Genomic DNA, 20,647 nt, shown 5'->3' on the forward strand with positions numbered 1-20,647 from the left:
ACAGAGCGGGGAGCCCGACACCAGGCTTGATCCCAGGACCCTGAGATCATGACCTGAATCTAAGGCAGATGCTTAACCAACTAAGCCACCCAGGCACCCCATAAATAAGTAAATCTTACAGAGACACACACAGACACACACACACACACACACACACATAAGTAAATGCTAAGCCACGTGCTCCTCCAACCACACACTCTTTTGACAGAGATAAACCTGTGTTTTTTTACCTTTGACAGAGGTAAAACCATGTGTCCTGCTCTGTGGCCCCTGGGGCAGCCCCTATCTTCCAGAGGGGGATCCATTCCCACGTCTGGCCTCCTCCTGCCCACACTTATCCTTCTAATAATTTCTTTCTTACTCCCTTCCCCACTTATCTAGCCAGGATGTTCCAGAACTCTCCAAGCAATACAAGTGTATCTAAAATATGAGCGATACCATCCTGTGTGGAGAGCCTGAGATGTGCACAGTCTATGAGCCTACGTGCTCAGGGGCGAGAACTCAGAACCAACCACCCCGCCCCAGCAGCGAGCTCTTCCCAGGCCCTCTGCTCCACACTCAGGCAGCATTTCCTCTCTTGGAGAGGAGCCCCTTCCTCTCTTGACCGTCCAGGTCAGGTCCCCGTTACTCTGAATCACAAACGAGGCCTTTAGCTCCACCCAACAGTGACAGTCCTTAAGTGCTCTCTGACGTCTGTGCTCCTATGCCTCCCTGACCAGACCATGGCTCCACGCCAGCAGGGACCGCTGAGCTCACAGTGCACCTAGAAGCGCTGCTCGACAACTACACGGAGAAGGAATGAACGAATGTGTGGCCACCGAAAAGGGCTACAGTCGAGATGCTTCCAGAATCCGAGGTCAGACAAATGTAACCGAAAGCATCGAACCCTGACAGACTGAACATAAAATGGAACAGCCCCTTCCAAACCAGAAATACGCCAAGACAGCAACGTGCGACCCTGATCTGTGGAGTGAGATCAGCGAGCTCCCAACCTGGTCAGGACGTCAAATGTGGCTCAGAGGCTGAGGCTCCGTGTGACCAGGAAGCCCAGCACCCTCAGTGGGGGTTAGTCCTGACCTGCTCCAGCAGCCGCTGGGAACCGAGCTGCTGAATACTCACACCCGCCCGCCTGCCGGTCGGGGAGCCTGCGGCTCGCCACCTCCTGCTTCTAGCGGCTGTGACTGACGTGCCCTCCAGAAGCCACAGTCCGCACCACTCTGATGCCGCTGTGCAGCAAAGAGCCTTTGGGGTTCCAGCGAGGTCTGCTTGGTGTCTCTGTTTACAGGAAGGCCACTCTGAGCCTACTCAGACTTTTCCCTTTGCCTCCTGTGAAGCTGGCTGTTGTGAGCCTACTCCGCGAGTTCTGGGTGACGGGGCAGAACCAGCACGCGGGCGTGAACAGCACCTAGGCCCTGGTGCTGGAGGTCACGGCTTCTCACTGCATGCTGGCCCCAGACCCAGCACTTCCTCACATTATTCCATTTAAGCCTCACCACCGTCTTACAAGGAGGATGCTGCCATGATACAAATTTTAAAGCAGAGGAAACAGAGGCTAAGTTGCTTGTCTAGGTTTACCCAGCTAAGGGAGACGCAGGACAGGGACCTGACCCACCTCCAAGCCATAAGCCACTTGCTTCAACCTCCATTCTGCACTGCCTCTGGCTGTGGAGAGAGTGGCCAAAGCACCTTCCAAACCTGCCCCAGGTCTCAGAGACATGCACCCCCTCTTACCCAAAGATCCATGTGATGCTGAGGTCCCCAGAAATGTGTTTTCTGACTGGCTCAGGTGGCCCTGGGGCTGCTGCAGGAAATGTGAGGAAAGGCTGACAGGAGGGGACGGGGATGCCGAGTGGAAGGAAGCAGAACTGCCCAAGGAGCCAGGGATGTTCACGGGCGCAGAGCTCTGCAGCAAACTGCCACCTGCAAGAGAGGCCCCGGAGGCCCAGTGAGGGCAGGGCAAGCTACGCAGAGCCACACCAGCAGGGGGCAGCTCGTGCCCACCCTGGGCCTAGGAGGCCACCCTTGCACGCCGCCCACCCGCTGCCCAGTACCAATTGTAATGCTGCCTGGGTGGGGCACTGTGCTGTTATCGAAAGTCTTCTCTAGGGCAGCCACCCCGAACTCGTTCAGGTCCAGGTCATCCAAGGCAGACTCTGGAGACGGAGAGAGGGGTGTGAGCCTCCTTGCCGGCCGAGAGGCCACACCACCCTGAGGTTCCAGGCCTCCGGGCCCCACCTGCCCTCTACTGCCTCCTCTTCATGCTCAGTCCCACTAGACCCATGCTCTCAAACCTCTGCCTGTCGGGCTGCTCCTCTGCCAACACAGGTGCCCTGTGCTGTCTGCCCTGCCAAGTCCAGCTCCAATGGCTCTTTTCTGAAGCCTTCACTGATACCTCCAGGGGACCCAGTGCAGGCTTCCTCACTCGGACAGAGGTCTTGTCTTGTCTCCTGGTGCTCCCACTCAGATGTCTCATCCCTGAGTTCTCCGGGGGCAAGCAAGCATTTGGGCCCTCAGTGGCTAGTGCACAGCAGGTGCTTCATGAATACCCTCTGTCCTCTGCTGGACTAGACGGGGAGGCTGGGAATCATACCCCTCCTTGAGGGCAGGAACACCCTGTTTGCATCTCTTAACGTCCCAGTGCTTAAAACAGGATCTGGCACAAAGTAGAACCCATAAATGATGCTGAGACAGAAGGGCAGTGGCTTCTACTGACTAGGAGCTCTGAGGACAGTTGCACAAGTTGTTCACTATACAAGGATACCTACTAAGAAAACGAGTGAGGGCTGAATGACCTATGTCATGGAATGAGAATGTACTTGTCCAGAGGAAGAGGTATCTCTCTCTAATTTGCACAACGAGCAAACTGGAGGCGAGGCGACTTTCCTATAAGGGCTGGTCTTGGCACACACCTTGGGCTCATTTTCCCTTTCCAAAGGGCTCAAAGTGCCCGCCCTCTGACTCTCCCAAGATAAATGTCTGAAGTAACAAGTGCGCGGGTTTGCGCATCACTGCACAGACCTAGTTTCTCTAACTCCAGAGCCAGTCCCGGACTTGGCAATAGAAATGGCCTAATTACCTATGACTGACTCTACCGTGTCGCTGGTGGGATAGAAGGGCAGAGCGTTTGCATTCATGCCAGGGACGCTGCTGGTGCCAGCAGGGCTAGGGGGAGTAGCTGCCAGGCTGGAGGTGATGCTGGAAGAGATGCTTGAGGTCAGGGGGCTGCCCGCGGGAAGGACGGCCAGCATGTCCTGCAACGAGAGAGGGAGGCGGCGGCGATGGGATGCCGGCTCACGGAGGCCACGGCGGGGCTAGAGATGGGGGCTGGGAGGCACGGAAAGGAATGGCACATCCCAGCTCTCCTCCGGATGCCCCCATGCCCAGACAGGACCCCACCCACTCGAGCTGGGAGAACTGTGGCTTACAGGCTGCAGGGCCCACTCCCCCTAGGTCCTGTAGCAGGGGAAGGGAGAAGTCAGCCCAGTGCCTAGCACAGCACAGATGCTCAAGAAATACTGTTTTTGGCTGTTGAGGGAGTCCAGGAGGTAAGGGGTTCCAGGGCTTGACCCTACCCTCTCTGGAGCTGGGGCTGGGGCCCCACTTTAGTCCTGCCCTTGGCTTGTGGGTAAGCAGTGGCCCTACTCACTGAGGCCTGGGACTCTGGGCCTGTCCTATGGATAGCAACACCAGAAGGGCAGAAAGGGGGCTGAGGGCTGTATACCTGTTTGGGCTGAAGCAGAGGCTGCTCTTGGCTCCTGGGCTCTAGTGAATGGGGTTTTAACTTGGCCTGAGAGAGAGAAGTCAGAACAGGAGATGAATGTGGTGCTAGGGAGGGCCCCTGAGTCCAGGAGTCCTCCCAAGCATCAACCTGCCATGGCATGGCCCATTATGGCTAAAGGTCCGCGTCATGCAGTTCCCCTCTATACACATACCCTGCTCTCCCTCCCCACCCCTACTCCTTTCCCTACCCTAGGAATCAGGGGAACTGTACTTCTCCCTGGTGACACCAAGCCTCAGCTAAGTCTAATATTCCTATTCCTCAAGGCCCTGCCACTCTACCAAGGCAGCGCAGGGCAGGGGGAAGATGAGCTCTGGGGTCAGCAGACAGACGGGAGTCCCTGTTCCTCTGTTAACTGGCTCTGTCACAGGGTGAGGTACCTGGCTGTGCTAACCTTCCTGCCTTCGTTTGTAACATGGGACAGCCTCCCTCCCTCTGCCTAGTGTTGCAGAGGCTGAAGACAGGGGTCTCCTAGCTCGCAGTCCTGCTCCCCACAGCTGTGCCAAGACAGCCCTCCAGGGCTTCTCCTGCCCCATGCAGGGACAAGGCTAACCTCACTGGGCTTCCCCTTACATCCCTTACCTGGCATTTAAAATTTTTCAGGTACTCGGCTCCCACCTGGTCTTCCCTCTCAAAGCCAGGAGCCTTCTTATAGCTGCCAGGGGCGAGGCCAGACTCCCCAGGGAAGACAATGCCTTCCAGGTTCGGGGGCTTCCTGATGGAGCCCGGGGGGGAGCCACAGAGATTAGATGGGCTTCCTAGATTGCTGTTTCTACAGAGGAGCTGCAGAAAAGAAAGGGAGTGGCTTGGTGGGCAAAATGTGGGCTGGGGCACGGCCCATCCTCTATCCCCTTCTCAGGAGGAGGTTCTTCAGCAGGGAGCTCAGTTCTGTTTTCATCTGCCAATGGGCATCAGCTACCATGCGGGGACCCCGAACCTCATGAGGAAATTATGGGGGGGGAGTGTGACAGAAGGCCTGTATCCCTTCTACCAGCTCTATCCAGGCTGACCAACACAGGCTCTGGGTACACCACCCTCCACCAGATTTTGACAGAAAAACCCTGGGGCAGAACGAGTAGAACCCCTTGGCCTGAGGCAAAATACCAGGGTGCCCGCCCCAAGCACAAGCTGTGAGGAAGTGGGGGCATCAGAGGCAGGTGTTGGCTCCTGGCTAGGCACAGTGCCCACCCACTCCCCGGACAGGCACGTACAGCGCTGAGGTCAGGGGCATGCGGGCTGGAGGGGCTCACGGGCACCGAGTCTCCGGCAGCAGACGGCATGTACAAGACGGGACCCGACTGAGTGGGGCTTGACACAGTTGAAGAAGGTTGTAGATCGTCACTGAGAGGTGGCTCTGCAAGACAGGACCAGGGTGTCAGCAGGCTCCGGCGCCAGCTCTGTCCCTCCGAAAACACATCTGGGTGTTTTTCAAAAGAGACCATGCCCCTGTACACAAAGGGGAGGGTCCTACCTTCTTTCTATTAATACTGCATACTGTGCACTTACTTTGCACCAAGCAATTTGTATTAACTGCGAACTTCACAATAATCGGAAGATGCAAATAATACTGTGGTTTTCATTTTACAGATAAGAAAACTGGGGCTCGGAGAGGTAAGTTAATCTCCCTGGGTGGCAAACTCTGGTCTGTACTACTCCGGAGCCTGAGCCATTAATCACTTCTCTGTGTTGTCTCAATCAGTGGACCCAGCTGCCCACGGCTGGGGATGACCTCCGTGCCAAGAATATACTCCCCGCTCCCAAGGGCCTCTAATCCCAGAAATGAGGCCTGAGCCTGAAAAGAGGTGAAGGGCAATCGGATCAGTGGTTTGTGGCGGACGTGAGTTCTAACTCGAGCTCTATCTCTGAGAAGGGCAGTGGTCTGGAGCACAATGTAAGAACCGAGAGCCGTAGGGGCGCCTGGGTGGCCCAGTGGGTTAAGCGTCTGCCTTAGGCTCAGGCCATGATCCCAGGGTCCCGGGATCGAGTCCCACATCGGGCTCCCTGTTCGGCGGGAAGCCTGCTTCTCCTTCTCCCACTATACCTGCTTGTGTTCCCTCTCTTGCTATCTCGGTCAAATAAATAAAATCTTAAAAAAAAAAAAAGAATCGAGGGGCACCTGGGTGGCTCAGTGGTTTAAGCCTCTACCTTCGGCTCAGGTCATGATCTCAGGGTCCTGGGATCAAGCCCCGCATAGGGCTCTCTGCTTTGCAGGGAGCCTGCTTCTCCCTCTCGCTCTGCCTACTTGTGCTATCTCTCTGTCAAATAAATAAATAAAATCTTAAAAAAAAAAAAAAAAAGAATCGAGGGGTGCCTGGGTGGCTCAGTGGGTTAAGGCCTCTGCCTTCGGCTCAGGTCATGATCCCAGGGTCCTGGGATTGAGCCCCGCATCGGGCTCTCTGCTCTGCAGGGAGCCTGCTTCCTCCTCTCTCTCTCTCTCTGCCTGCCTCTCGCCTCTCTGCCTATTTGTGATCTCTGTCTGTCAAATAAATAAATAAAATCTTTAAAAAAAAAAAAAGAAAAGAAAAAGAATCGAAGAGCTGCGCTGTCAGACGCAGCAGCTATGAGCCCCATGTGGCTACGAGGGGCTGGTCTGAACTGAAACGTGCTACACCCACCTACTCGAGTGTGCAACAGAATTCAAAGACTTCGTTTGGAGGGAAAAAAGTAAAAATACTTTTCTACATTATTTTTGAAATGATTATCATTTTGTATCGCATTAACTAAAAATGTATTGTTAAACTTTAACTTTTTTTTTTAAAAAACATAGTTACTAGGAAATCTAAAATAACATGAGGAAGTTTCGGTAAATTTTCACTGGACAGTTCTGCTCTCAGGACGGAGTGCCATGTTCAGTTAGTGACATCTGCCATGGATGTGGCACAGGGTGGCTGCTGAGATCTGCCTAGTTGGCTCTGGGAGGGCGCCTCACCCTGCCTGGGACTGTGAATGCCTGACCAGGGGCCCGGTCCTGCTCTCTGTCTCACGACCTTGGAAGCTCCAGGGTTTGAGGCCAGTTCCGGGGGGTGTGTGCTGGGGGGACCAGAACTTCCAGTGAGGACAGAGCCCGCTGCTGGCCAGCAGATGAGAGGCCACTCCTCTGACAGCCCGAGCAGAGGGTGAGGGGAGGAGAGGGCGGAGAGGGCAACGGGAGCAGCATACGTTCTACGTGGGCGAAGGCGCAGAAAGGTCCTCGGGGACAGCTACCAGACTGCTGCATGTCATTGCACTTGGTTGATTTATAGATCTGGAGGGTAGAGCAGAGGCAGGTCAGGCTTAGGCAAAGAGGGACAGGCAGGCATGGGTGCCTTCAACACAGGAGGGTTAGCTTAGTAATCCCCTTTCTCCTCCCATGCCACTTCCCTAAGTTTCTCCCTACTGATTCTTGATATTCAAACTCCTGAAGCGGCTATGGCCATCCCCATGCCAAAGACACCCTCCATTCTGGGGTCACAGGTTCAACCAGCCTTGCTTCGGCCCTCACAAAGGGATCTTCTCCATGGTGCTTCTCCACTCAGGTTTGTGACTTCCCAATGTCCCTCTTGGTGTCAAGGAAGCCAAGAGCACAGGCACCACCCACCCACTGGGGGCATCCTGAGTTGGGATCTACATCTAACTTTCCACCCTGTTGTCTACGACCCCCATAAGGAGGCCTCTGTCCATATGTCTATCTCAGGATGTCCTAGCCTCCATGGACCAGGGACAGCAAGTGCCTCTACATACCCTGTCCCAGATTTTGGGACACTGACATGGCCCAAGGCTACACCATGGGGCCAGTGGGTGGGGGAAGTACAACAGGGAGGTAGCTTATACCATAAGCTCTGATCTGCAACACAACACCTAGAAAGGGTTTTCTTGTCTTTTAAATCCTCATGTCACTGGACTGTAAGCATCATGAGTGGCCCAGAATGGCCAGGTCACTTCGCCCAGTCCATGCCTTCCCGGTCAGGAAGCGGAAGGGAAACAAAATCGGGAGCGGGGGCTGCTCGGGGACTATGGGCTCAGAATAAGGCAAGGTGCCAAAGTCAGGGGCAGGGCTCCTTTAGGCACTGCACGGGTGGGGGCCTCTTCCAGGATGGGGTCAGTGTGAGTTCTGCCCATACCTGCCCAGGCCCTCCTTTCCTATCTCCTTGCTTCCCCAAAAGGGCACGTAAAGCCACCCACAGACCTCACAGGGCCCCAGCCCTAGTCCAACGCCCACCTCCGGGTGGAACTGCTGCTCCGTGCGGGTGTGGCAGTACTGGCAGGCATCTCCGTTCTCACACTTGCCAGGGTCTCCCCACTCATCCCCATGTTTTACGTTCGGACATGGAGATGACCTGGTACAATTAGACAGTGGGGTCAGAGGGATGCAGGAGAGGGAGAGATTAGGAGCTGGGGAATGCCAACCACATGCCTATTCAGGGTCATCTCTGGTCCCCCTGCTTCACAGGGCCAGGCTCACAAAGAGAAAAGATGTGCTGCAGAGTAAGAGCCTTACTGGGGCCAGAAGCTGGCTCTGCTTCTGTGACGCAGCATGGCTGTTGTCGGCAAGAAGGACACTTTCTTTCCCCTTCCGCCAGGTCCTAATGCCAAGCACTCTGCAGCTCCAGGAGAGCCAGGCTATAGCCAGAACCATACTTCCCACACGATGGCTTGGCCCCTGCAGTTGCCCCTCAGAATCAGAACAGGAGGGGCCTTGGAGATCGTCTGACCCAAGATCCTCATTTCATGCCAGAGGAGGACCCCAGAGGACCCGCCATCACTCAGCTACCCTATTTCCTCCCCTTATATCTGGGGCCTGCAACCCTGTAATCCCCAGGGCTGGCCTCCCGGCCTCCCTGTGAGCACCCCGGAAGCAGCCCCCGCCGCAATCCCTTCCCTGCCACCCCTCCCTCCCATGACCGGCCTGCCTAGGCCAAAGGACCTGTATTTGTGTTTCCGGGGACTCCGCCGCCGGTCCTTGCTGTTGTGGTAGTAGGGACAGGCATAGCCTTGGCGACACAACCTCGGGGGCTTCTTGCACGGCTCCGTCTTATAGTTCCCCAGCACGTAAGCAGTCTCTACACAAGGGGGCCAGAGGCGGGGGCAGGTAGGTGAGGCAGGAGAAGCCACTTGGGAAGGGGTCCAGGAGCTCAGACTGCCTCATGTGCCAATGCCCAGACTGAGACCCAGGAGGAAGGTAAGAACACCACCCCTCACCGGAGACACTCAAGGCTCACAGGATCAAAAAGGGCAACATAAGGAGGGTCAACAACACATGTACATAAACACGCCTAAGGGCAAGGCATGTCTGGAGAAACTCCCCAGAAACGCCCCCGAATGGAAGGGCTGAGGCTGGGTGCAAGGTGTGATGAAGAAGTGGTGGTGAGCCAAACCCTTAGGGCAGCTCCGGGCAGAAGAGGAGAGGGGACAGACATTGGACAGGAGGAGGCACAGCCGTTTGTGGGGCCACCTTTACCTTGCCACCGTGGCTCCTCGCTGAGGATTTTTTCTATCATAGCGTGGCTCGCAGCCCCAGCCGCCTGGCCCTCTGTGCTGCCCTCTGCTGCGGTCTGGCCGTTCTGCAAGGCCTCCATGGCCTGGAGCTCTCTGGGAGGAAAGGGAAGGACAGAGAGTGGGGACGGGGCATAAGGGGAGACCCAGAGTGCCAGCCCCTGCACTCCATCTATGGCAGTCCCGTGTCAGCAGCCAGGCCCCCGCCCTGGCCCACAGCCGTCAGCCCAGCATAGCATCCAGCCCACCTGATGTCGTAGACAGGGGAACGGAGGTCATGGGGCCCGTGGGCAAAAGCGCAGTGCAGGCCGTTTTTGGTGCAGTTGCCTTTTGAGTCTGTCTCGTGGATACAGATTCCAGTTTTGTAGTAGCGGAGGTGGTACCTGCGCTCAGTGTCCCCTGTGGTCCTGTGCAGGAATGGGCACCTGAAATGTTGTGTATGGGGGGGGGGGGTCACTCACCTTTGCCCCATGGAACCTGGGCCATTAGCCCACGTGCCCCCCCCCCCCGAAGGCTCTCCCCACCACCCGGACGGCGCGCTGGTTGAGGAGGCCAGCAGTAACGGAACCCCCCTCCCACCGCCTGTCGGACGCTGTAGCTTGATGGGGGCCCACAAGGGCCCAGGATTCCCACTTCAGCCTGCCTTAGCAAGTCCTCTCGGGCTACTTGGCCAGGGCCCTGGGCTGACTTGAAGAGAAGCTCCAGAGCGGGACACCCTGGGAGAGCAAGTGCCACCTGGATCCGCAGGGGTCCACAAAGAAACGGCCTGCTCCCAGCATGGGCATACCTCTCATGCCCCAGGGCTTCACCAGGCTGGGCGCACGGGGCTCAGGGGGTGGGAGAGAATAAACCTTGAACCTCTGGGAAAAGTGTGCGTACAGGGATGGCTCAGTCGTTGTACCCACAGATCCCCAGCAGTGCTTTCCACTAACACCTCTGCAAGGCTCAAGCAAGCAGGGTCCACAAACATTCCCTCTCAGTGATGTCCCCAGGCCTGCCTTTTCTTCTACTTAGCAGAAGAAAAGGCTACATAGGTTTCCCAAAAGTGGGTAAAGAAGAAGAGGACTCCCCCAGAGGACGGCGGGGTCTGAGCCCCAGGTCCAGGCCACAGGAAGGCAGGCCAGGCAACAGGAGTACTCCCCAAAGTAGCCTCTGGCTGGCTTCCCAGACTCTGCCCGGCCTGTTCTGAGGGCACCTGACCCAGGAGACATGAGGCTCCTCTGAGGGCAGGTTGCGGGGGGGTGGGGGTGGGGCACTCACTCGTCGCCCTCCGGGCAGAGGCCTGTAGCCTCGTCGTACTTGGTGCAGTAAACGTCGGGGCTGTAGTTGAAGGTGCCGTCCCGACGGCGGATGGACCGGCGACGCCGCTGGTTCACGAAGTGCCAGTGGAAGCAGGTGTAGGGCCGGTGCTGAGTGCATTTGTGCTGCACGAAGAGTGGGCACTGCTCTGTGCGGAATTCCTTCAGGTACCTGCAGGGAGAGCCCCCACGGAGGGTGGGCCAGGAGCAGAGACTTAAGCCCCTTGCTTCCCAGCAAGAAGTTAGCCACCAAGTCCTCTGAGGGCCCTACTCTGGGGTGCTAGTTCCATTAGGACAGCGGTAGAAGTCCAGAGCTAAGGGTGGACCTTAGCATCCAGACCCTCCCAGTACCCCGATCCCAAGCCAGCCTGAAGAGTGAGAACCACAGACCACAGCCTTCAGCCGTCTCCCACAGCAGCCAGTGGAGGCCTTAACCAGTGGCTTAGCGCTCTGTGCCCTGCCTGAGGTTTCCCAGGCCAAACCACTGATCACAGGCAAAGGGCTGCAAACAAGAGCATGAGGAGCTTTTCCCAAACTCCCGTAGGGTCCTCTGCTGCTTAGGGGACCCAGATCCCTGAGGGTCTCATCTGTCCCAGGAGAAGAGGTGAGGCTCCAGGCTGAGGGCTGGGGAGGCTGCTGCTTTGGAACTGAAAGTCACAAGGCATTCCTCTGAACTACTGAGTCAGAAAAAAAATGGTCCTGTCTGCCTGCTTGCTCCCAGAGACACTTCCTAGCACGACACAGATTAGTGCCTGGGAAGGAGCTCCTTTTACAGAAGCATCCGAAGAGACTCTCCCTCCCAGCCTTGCCTGCCCCCAATGGTCTCACAACTGCGAACCCACAGCAGCTGGGGTTGTTTACATTCTGACTAACCTGGAGATTTGGGGGCACTGTCCTTTTGGCCTCCTCCCAACCTCTGTCCTTCTACTCTGCATGTAATAGCCAAGAGACCCCAATATAGCACTCGCCCATGCACCACCCAGTGGAGAGCCCCAGACCCACTTACCCCCTTTACAGAACATGCCATCCATCTGTGTTTTGGCTCACTCTATGTATCCAGGTGGAGGATGTCTTAGACTTGGGAGCCCCTACACAGTGGGGACAGGCAGGCAGTGTAGTTCTCTTTATTCATTCCCTTAAGCCCTAACAATGTAGGCAACAAATGGCTTGATAGAGGGCATCTGATGCCAGCAAAGAGGATGATTCTAGAAGGCACAGAAGATTGTGTGCAGAAGGGGGCACAGAGGGAGCAACAACCTGAAGTAACTCTCCAGGCTTGGAGCCGCACCTGAAGCTAGATGGTATGGGACAAAGGTAAGTGGATGTGGCTCATGCCAGGATACTTGGGGCCTTACTAGTCTGGGCATACAGAAGGTATAAGGACAGGTAGATTGAGGGTGAGACTTTCCAGACAAGTTTTCTTTAATGCTAATGAAAAGTGCTGAAAAACCCTCTCTTCCTTGAAGTGTGGAGTGTGTCCAGGTGTACGTACTAGGCTGGGGGAAGCTGGAGCTGGGTGCTCCCTGCAGAACACACGTAACGGTTTAAGGGGCAGTAAAACTTCCAAACAGAGCCTGCTGGTCATGCAGCACACGTTTATTGAGTACCTACTAGGTACAAGCATGGTAGCAGGCACTGAGGACCCTAATGAAGAAGCAGATCCTTGTCCCTGAAAGCCCGTAATTTCTTGGGAGAGACATACAAGTAACAGGCAGAATCAATCAAGTGCGGGAAAGGTTCTAAAGGAGGTTGGCTGAGGGTTCCTTGGGAACCCAGCACAAAGGGCACAAGCTAGGACAGAGGAAGGGAAATGGGGAGGTGCTGGTGGGTGAAGAATGTGGGAAGGATGTTTAAGGCAAAGGGCTAAGTACGAGCTTAGAAACTATGTTTGGGTCCAAGAGTTCCAAGTACCTTTGTGGGATGTGAGTGGGGTGGAGAGGAACTGGAAAGGGGAAAGGAGGATAAGGTGTGGCACTGGAACACAAGGTCTTCCTTCCTGTCTGGTGAGAGAGAAAGCTGTACGTCGGGTGGCACCCACGTCCCAAACCCTGGCACTGAGGCGGGACGGTCATCTTCCTAACCCCTGGCCCCTCCCTCCCGGCAGCACAGACTTCACTGGACTCTGGACCCACTAGGAGACGAACTCAGGAACTAAGAGGTGGAAAATGGAAGAGAAGGAAGCAGAGTCCAGGGCCAGAAGCAGAGAAGAGTGAAGAGTGGTTAGGACTGTCAGACCCTGGGACACCCAGTTAAATCAGAACTTCAGATAAACCAAGTATTTCATGGGGCACACTAATAATAAAAATGTATCCATTATTAGAAATTGCAATCTAACCGGCATCCTGTATTTTTATCTGCTAAACGTGCCAACCCTGAGTCGTGCTTGTCTGCTTGGTATCAGTGCCTCAGTAAAAAACTGGGAGGCAGCCAGGGGAAGAACTCTAAGATGTGGTCCCCCTGACTTTGGGCATAGTCTGTCCTCTTGGAGGAGGAGAGCCTCGGCAACCTGCTTGCTTGGGACAGCCCTGTCCACAGCACCACACGCAAATACCAGGGCTCTCCAAGGGCACTGACTGGCAGGGATGCCACAGAGGACAGATAGGAGGCAACAAATTGTCTCACTTTAAGTGGTAGGCCAGGGACTTTGTACTTTTTAATAAACCAGTCTCTGCTTCCAGCCTCTCCCCCTGTCCAATTTCTACTACACAGCATTCCTTTATTCTTCCTAGAGCCCAAATTTAATTCCCACTTTCTTAAAAGTCTTCAGTTTCCCCAAGTAGTTCCAGATAAGCACCAACTATTCAGCCTGGCATTCTAAGCCCTAAGCATCTGGCCTAGTATTTTTTTTTCCAGCCTTACTTCCCTTGATTCCTCTCCATTCCAGCTGCTAAAACTGGAGTCCTTGGTGTCTTGCAAATAGATCTTTAACTTCCCTTTATGTCCCTTTCCTTACCTGCAGAATTCAACGGTAATAAATCTGATATCACTACCTCCACGGTGCCTTGGCTTCCACTGGTCCTCCCCTTTCTGCCCTTGTCCTCAGCTAAAAGTTAGAATCTCTGAAGTTTTGCCAGCATGTTCTCTAGACATTTTTATAGCCTTTACCCTGCAATGCATATTACTAACCTGTACATTTTTCTCTACTACTAGATTATAAAATCCTTGGCAGCAAGTAAGAACCAAATAGTCTGCTGGATGAACACAAGAAATGAAGTCACAGAAAAGGCAAAGCCCGCAGAACAATACCTACAGCTTTAGGATACCGCCAGCAGCCAGAGCACGGAGAGGTGAGAGCCTAATCCCCATTCCCTTGTGAAAAGCACCACACTGCAGGGAACCTGCAACTCCGCACACAGGGCAGAATATCCTGCAGAAAAGCCCTCATGAGAGAAGGGGCTGAGTGACCAAACTCATGTACACACAGAGCCCACTTTCAGCCAATTACAATCAGAGGAGAGAAATTTCTAACATTTTTGCTAAAATCATGAATGCAATTGTACCATCTCCTACCTAGGAATCAAAATACTTGTTCAGAATTTCCCACTCTCCCCCTCCCACTCTGACCCTGTGCTAACAGGCAATGCAGTGCCCAGGATGCAGGGAGAAAACCACTTAGAAATCACTTTCCTCTTTTCATGGATTGAAATGAAACAAACTGTCACTGTTAAGCTCCAATTCATCTCTACATCTTAAGGCTTTGAAAGTTCAAGATCTAAGGAACTAAATAGGTTGAAATTCACTCTAATTCAACCAACTCTTGGGAAACCCAAGAAGTCCTGGGGTCTGAGGAGAGAAGACATACCAACTACTCACTCTCCCCGCCAGCTCTGAGGAAGGCACAAGGGCCACACCACCAAGCTCTTCACACTCCCATCTCCTGGGAATACCTACCTGCCCTCAGGAGTAAAAGCCAGGAACACAGAACAGTTCCAAACTGCAAGGCCTTCGTGAGCTACTATGGCTAGAATGAGGCTAGAAACCACACAGGCCCTGGGCAAGTAAGAGCTCTGTCTGAGAAAGCCATGCCTTCAACCAGAAAAAGGGATGGACCTCGACCGCTCAGAGCTTTACCTTTTCTAAGCAGTGCCCGTCACGTCTGCCCCAGTCTACCCCACGGCTGAGCTTAAATCAAAGCTACCTTTCACTCCTTTTCAGGACATCACATTAATTATCCCACCAATGGTTTATCTGTAAATGCAAAAGATTATGAAAGTCACATGCCCACTTATAAAAATTTTGGAAAACTGGCAAAGTTGCCCTTAATCCCATCACTAATGTTATCAGCCTTTTGGTAAATTTTCTCTTGGTATTTTTACACAGATATAATCATAATGTACCTATCATATTGTTAACCCACTTTATACAACCTGTAATACTTTTCCCAAAATCTTTTAAAATCAAATATATGAAGCCACATTAAAAAAATCAAAAGTACTTTCAATATTTATTGGATTATTTTTATTTTCCAAAACTGTAAGTAACAGCAAAAAGCAGGCTACTGGAAATCTAAATTCAAGCACTTGCCCCACTAACAGGGATAGCACATAAGGGATTAATAAAGTCAGTAACTTACATCACCCCGAAGGAGGTGTTATTATCAAGCTAATATCAAGCGTTAAACTGCTACCAGTTCAATTTCCAGCTAAACCTTAAATCCTATTCCAAGTTGTCTAACTTAATAGATTTATCAGTGTGGGTGTTTCACCCAAAGAGAATTTAAACAAACAGAATAAACAGAAAAGTATCAGAGGTGACAGAAAAACTACGTATGTTTAGAGGCAATGGGGAGAAAGGAGCTGGTATTCTAATCCGTATCTAGTTCCCCCATGGATTCTAGAATAGTGCTGCATGGCCTCACTTGGACTCTACTGCCTTGCTGCCCCTGACCTGTTCTCTTCCCCAGCAACAAACCAGACTAGAGCAGGGTCAGCAAACTTTTCCTATAAAGGCCCAGTTAGTACTTTAGATCTTGAGGGCCAAGAGGCCAAACTGAGAATAATATGTACTTACAGAACAAGAGAAAACAAACTTCCACATTTTTTTTGATGAAAATCAAAACATAGTAATTGACTACGAGTTTTGTAGAGGCTCTAATAAGATAAGATTTGGGGAGATGGGATAAGATTTGGAAAGTTAAGGTCCCTTCATCAAACTGATTACAAATGTTGGGGTGCCTGGGTGGCTCAGTGTTTAGGTTAAAGCCTCTGCCTTCGGCTCAGGTCATGATCCCGGGGTCCTGGGATGGAGCCCTACATCAGGCTCTCTGCTCAGCACGGAGCCTGCTTCCTTCTCTCTCTTACTGCCTCTCTGCCTACTTGTGATCTCTGTCAAATAAATAAAAATCTAAAAAAAAAAATTGATTACAAATGTTCACCTGTTAATGCAGACTCTGTCATCAGATTTTATAAATTTCATCTTTGAAAATGTCTTTTCACAGGGCACCTGGGTGGCTCAGTCGTTAAGCATCTGTCTTCAGCTCAGGTCATGATCCCAGGGTCTTGGGACCAGAGCCCCATGTTGTGCTCCCTGCTCTGGGGGAAGCCGATTTCCCCCTCTCCTACTCCCCCTGCTTGTGTTCCCTTTCTCGCTGTGTCTCTCTCTGTCAAATACATAAATAAAATCCTTAACAAAAAAAAGAAAATGTCTTTTCACAGATAGGTACTGCCAAATGCGGTTACCATTCCATAAGCATGATTTTAATCGAGCACATTCTTCTCTTAGAAGACAGCTATAGGGGCACCTGGGTGGCTCAGTGGTTTAAGCCTCTGCCTTCGGCTCAGGTCATGATCCTGGGGTACTGGGATCGAGCCCCGCATCGGGCTCTCTGCTCAGCAGGGAGCCTGTTTCCCTCCTCTCTCTCTGCCTACCTCTCTGCCTGCTTGTGATCTCTCTCTGTCAAATAAAAAAAAAAAAAGAAGACAGCTATAGAATTCTATTAGAGTCTTGACAGTTGCCTTTTAATCACTTCCAATCAAAGGTTTGGTGTAAACTCTTTAGTTGCACAGGTAAATGGATTCTGAAATAAGGAAATTTCTTTTGCATCCATATCCAGCAGCAAAATCACTGCTGGAACTGTAGTTTGTGTTCAGAAATCATCCACAGTAACTTTGTGTAGGAATGGAGATCTTGCCTTTAAACTGAAGTGTATAAAGTAGCTTGACATGACATGATTCAGACATTAGATGTCGAAGAAACTTTACTACAACTTAAGATTTGCAAAGAGGCTGTTTGCCTTGTAATTTTAGGCTGAAGTCATTAAGAAACCTTATCAAGTATGCAGAAAAAGCCAATTTCCAAAGCTTTTCAACATTCAAGAATAGTGGCTGAGAATCATTCTTCTCATTCAGAAAAGTTTCAGCATCAGCCCTGAATTCAGGAAATTAAAAGAATACTTTACCACTGTTCAGCCATCGGACTACGGTGTAGTAGGGCATGCCAGAATATTCAGCTTCTCTAACAAAAAGTCATGGCATTGACTAGCATGGTGAAGTCCACGAGAGGAAGTAAAGTTCATTGCTGACTCTAACAATTCAATAACATGGCAGGATTCAAGTATTTTTCTGCAAAATACCTGCCGATGAATAAAATGGATGTAAGCTTTAAAGAGCTTGCATTCTCAACAGCTTTGTAAATTTGTCCAGTTATATCTTTTTCTGCTCCATACCTCTATTCGTACCACCATCAGCTGTTCAGATATTAGCAGATCATACTTCAGGATGTACTGAGTTTTTAATTTTTGGTGAGTATTCTCAGCTGTCATTTTTGGTTTTGTTTTGTTTTTTAATTCAGCTGTCATTGTTTTAAGTAACTATTCGCTGATGCTAATTCTTCAGGCACTGACTCCATAAAGGAATCAACTGAACAGTTAACAGTGACATCTGTTGACTCATCAAGAGCCCAAGGAAAACCACATGAAATCATTTGCCTGGTATTCTGACTACTGCTATTCCTCCCACGAGCTTCCACATTTGAGAAGTTGTTCTTGACAAAAGGCTAACGCTTTTAAACAAGTTCGTTTGCTCAGGAGAAGTTTCTTCAGCTGCTGCAATCACACACAATGTAATTCGCTCGGTATCATCAGTATCAGTAGACGGCTTTCCTAGCTCAGCTAATCAATGAGCCACTCGAGAAACTTACTCCAGTCACAGCCTCATTTTCTTTTTTGTGAAGAAATTCTGCTGTGATGAAAACAGTCCCTTTAAGATTTCTAATTTTTCTAACCATTTCCTTCCTATGCACTGCGGCTATCATGACAACTCCTTGGTCTGGTAATGTTGATTGGTCTTCTCACAGCACAGCTCTTACTAAGACAGCTTTGCCATCTAATTTAGTAACAAAAGAATTTACACTCCATTGTGCCCTAAAAACATGACATTCCAAAGTCCATTTTTCTCCTCCTCGCCTGTTCTGACTGGCAGGCACTGGTAATAAGGAATAAATAAAACACTGTGGTGTGCTAATACACACCACACTGCAAACACTGTCACGTTGTAATGGTGTCCTTGCCATCTGTAGTACACCGAACAGCAGTGCCATGCAAGGAGAGTGCCACGTGCGGTTTCTGTCACAACTATGGAACCTGCAGTTACAGTGCAAAAACAGCTAGACAACATGGAAACCAATGGGGGTGGGGGGTTCCATTAAAGCTTTATTTATGCATCCCCAAATGTGAATTTCATATAATTTTCATGTGTCATGAAATAGTATCGATTCTTTTTCAACCATTAAAAATGTAAAAGCCAAAAAAAAAAAAAAAAAAAAAAAAAAAAAAAAGTAAAAGCCGTGGCTCAGTGGGTTAAAGCCTCCGCCTTCGGCTCAGGTCATGATCTCAGGGTCCTGGGATGGAGCCCCGCATCAGGCTCTCTGCTCAGTGGGGAGCCTGCTTCCCCCTTCTCTCTCTGCCTGCCTCTCTGCCGACTTGTGATCTGTCAAATAAATAAATAAAATCTTTTAAAAAAAATGTAAAAGCCATTCTTTTTTAACACAATGGCTTTTTTTTTTTTAATTTATTTATTTGAGAGACAGAGAGAGAGCATGAGAGGGGAAGTCAGAGGGAGAAGCAGACTCCCCATGGAGCTGGGAGCCCGATGTGGGACTCGATCCGAGGACTCCAGGATCATGACCTGAGCCGAAGGCAGTTGCTTAACCAACTGAGCCACCCAGGCGCCCCTGTAAAAGCCATTCTTAGCTCACAGGCCATACAAAGGCAGGCAGCAGGCTGCATCTGGCATTACGAGCTGTAGTTTGCTGACTTCTGCTCTGAAAAGTTGGTATTCCCCAACAGGCCATAACCCTCCCTTCACATCCCTATACTTCTGATCATATCGTTCCTGGGGTTTGGAGCCCCCTTTTGGCTTCCTCTCCATAAGAGGGTTCCCTGACACAGCCCACTGGAGTTAGTCACGCTCCTTCCAGGTTTCCACTACAAGGTATGACTATAGCCCAGAGAGCCCCTAGAACAGTTGATTTCAACTGCTTTGTATGTCACCATGTCTATCATTTCTGCACCTCTGCAAGAGCTGGCCCACAGCAGATATTCAAGATAGGTTAGAGCTTCACAAGTGGTACAAGCCTGGTCCACAGCAGCTATATACTAACCCAGCAAAACAGAAGCAATTCCAATCTCTGATTTACGTGCTTCTCCTGGCAATTTATAAACCAGTAACTTCTCTAGCTACCTTCCCCACAATGTCTGCACAGCCTTGTTCCTCACCCTGAATGCTAATTTTGAGATCAGACTCACATGCAGAATAGAAAAGTAACCAGGTTGCTCTGTAATTCCTGGGAATGTGTGGAGATCGCTAGAGATATATTAAATTCCTTTTTCTCTTTCCTCCAAAAACTAAGGGGTATTATGACTATTTGGCAAAAGCTGGGCACAAACCAAAGATTTATCAAGAAAAATTATGGAAGTATGTCACCAGACTGTAACTGGGGGAGAGGGGACCTATAAGGGAAAATACATCCAGTATTATTTTTTTTTTCAAAGATTTTATTTATTTATTTGACAGAGAGATCACAAGCAGGCAGAGAGGCAGGCAGAGAGAGAGGAGGAAGCAGGCTCCCTGCTGAGCAGAGAGCCCGATGCGGGGCCCGATCCCAGGACTCCGAGATCATGACCTGAGCCGAAGGCAGCGGCTTAACCCACTGAGCCACCCAGGCGCCCCTACATCCAGTATTATTGACATTAGAAGTTACCTTGACTTTTCTTTATTGAATTATGATTAATAACTTGTAGAATTAAAACCTGTTTGTTAAGAAATCCACAATATTGGGGCACCTGGGTGGCTCAGTCGTTAAGGGTCTGCCTTTGGCTCAGATCATGATATATATATATTTATGTATTTATATATATAAATATATATTTATATATATATATAATGGGTTGAGCGTCTGCCTTAGGCTCAGGCCATGATCCCAGGGTCCTGGGATCAAGCCCCGCATCGGGCTCTCTGCTTGGTGGGGAGCCTGCTTCCCACCTCTCTCTCTCTTCCTGCCTCTCTGCCTACTTGTAATCTGTCAAATAAATAAAACCTTTAAAAAAAAAAAAAAAAAGACTAAATAAAGCTAAAATTTAATTGGCAAATATTTGGACAATTCCGAAAAAGCACTATAGGGCTATAGAGATTTGGTTTCCAAATCTCAGGTGCTCCTGGTTTAAAACATTCTCTCTGGGGCGCCTGGGTGGCTCAGTGGGTTAAAGCCTCTGCCTTCAGCGCGGGTCATGATCCCAGGGTCCTGGGATGGAGCCCTGCATCAGGCTCTCTGCTCAGCAGGGAGCCTGCTTCCCCCTCTCTCTCTGCCTGCCTCTCTGCCTACCTGTGATCTCTGTCTGTCAAATAAATAAAATCTTTAAAAAAAAAAAAAATTCTCTCCGGCAGAAAAGCAAGCTCAGATAGTATTCAGACAAATAAAGTCAGCGTCTAATGAATCTGAGTATGTCTGAACATTTAAGGTAGGCTTCAGTGTGTACCTCCTGGATACAACAAAACTATCCTAACACACAGAAACATGAACAGGAACCTCAAGTTGAGGTGCTACGGGCACTTATGTGAAAGCAAAGGCTTTCACATGGGGGCGCCCTTCATCGGAAAATGAC

The 20,647-nt window shown here is 51.0% G+C and overlaps 1 protein-coding gene across 6 annotated transcripts in view; it reads right to left on the bottom strand.

Moving 5' to 3' along the window:
- UNK (unk zinc finger) overlaps nt 1–20,647 on the bottom strand; it is a 32,568-nt gene that overhangs the window by 4,134 nt on the left and 7,787 nt on the right. For 3 of the 6 annotated variants that reach the window (XM_047707214.1, XM_047707212.1, XM_047707213.1), the window contains 12 exons: nt 10,511–10,720; nt 9,499–9,675; nt 9,216–9,346; nt 8,682–8,817; nt 7,977–8,094; nt 6,938–7,022; nt 4,990–5,132; nt 4,361–4,561; nt 3,722–3,787; nt 3,077–3,251; nt 2,052–2,153; nt 1,732–1,920 (listed from right to left, as the gene is read on the bottom strand). In XM_047707214.1, coding sequence (XP_047563170.1) covers nt 1,732–1,920; nt 2,052–2,153; nt 3,077–3,251; nt 3,722–3,787; nt 4,361–4,561; nt 4,990–5,132; nt 6,938–7,022; nt 7,977–8,094; nt 8,682–8,817; nt 9,216–9,346; nt 9,499–9,675; nt 10,511–10,720 — 1,733 coding nt within the window. The remainder of the gene's footprint in view (nt 1–1,731; nt 1,921–2,051; nt 2,154–3,076; nt 3,252–3,721; nt 3,788–4,360; nt 4,562–4,989; nt 5,133–6,937; nt 7,023–7,976; nt 8,095–8,681; nt 8,818–9,215; nt 9,347–9,498; nt 9,676–10,510; nt 10,721–20,647) is intronic. The other 3 variants (XM_047707210.1, XM_047707211.1, XM_047707215.1) reach the window with 3 other exon arrangements.

This window comes from Lutra lutra, chromosome 16 (assembly GCF_902655055.1).
Source record: "Lutra lutra chromosome 16, mLutLut1.2, whole genome shotgun sequence".
NCBI classification, from domain to species: Eukaryota; Metazoa; Chordata; class Mammalia; order Carnivora; family Mustelidae; genus Lutra; species Lutra lutra.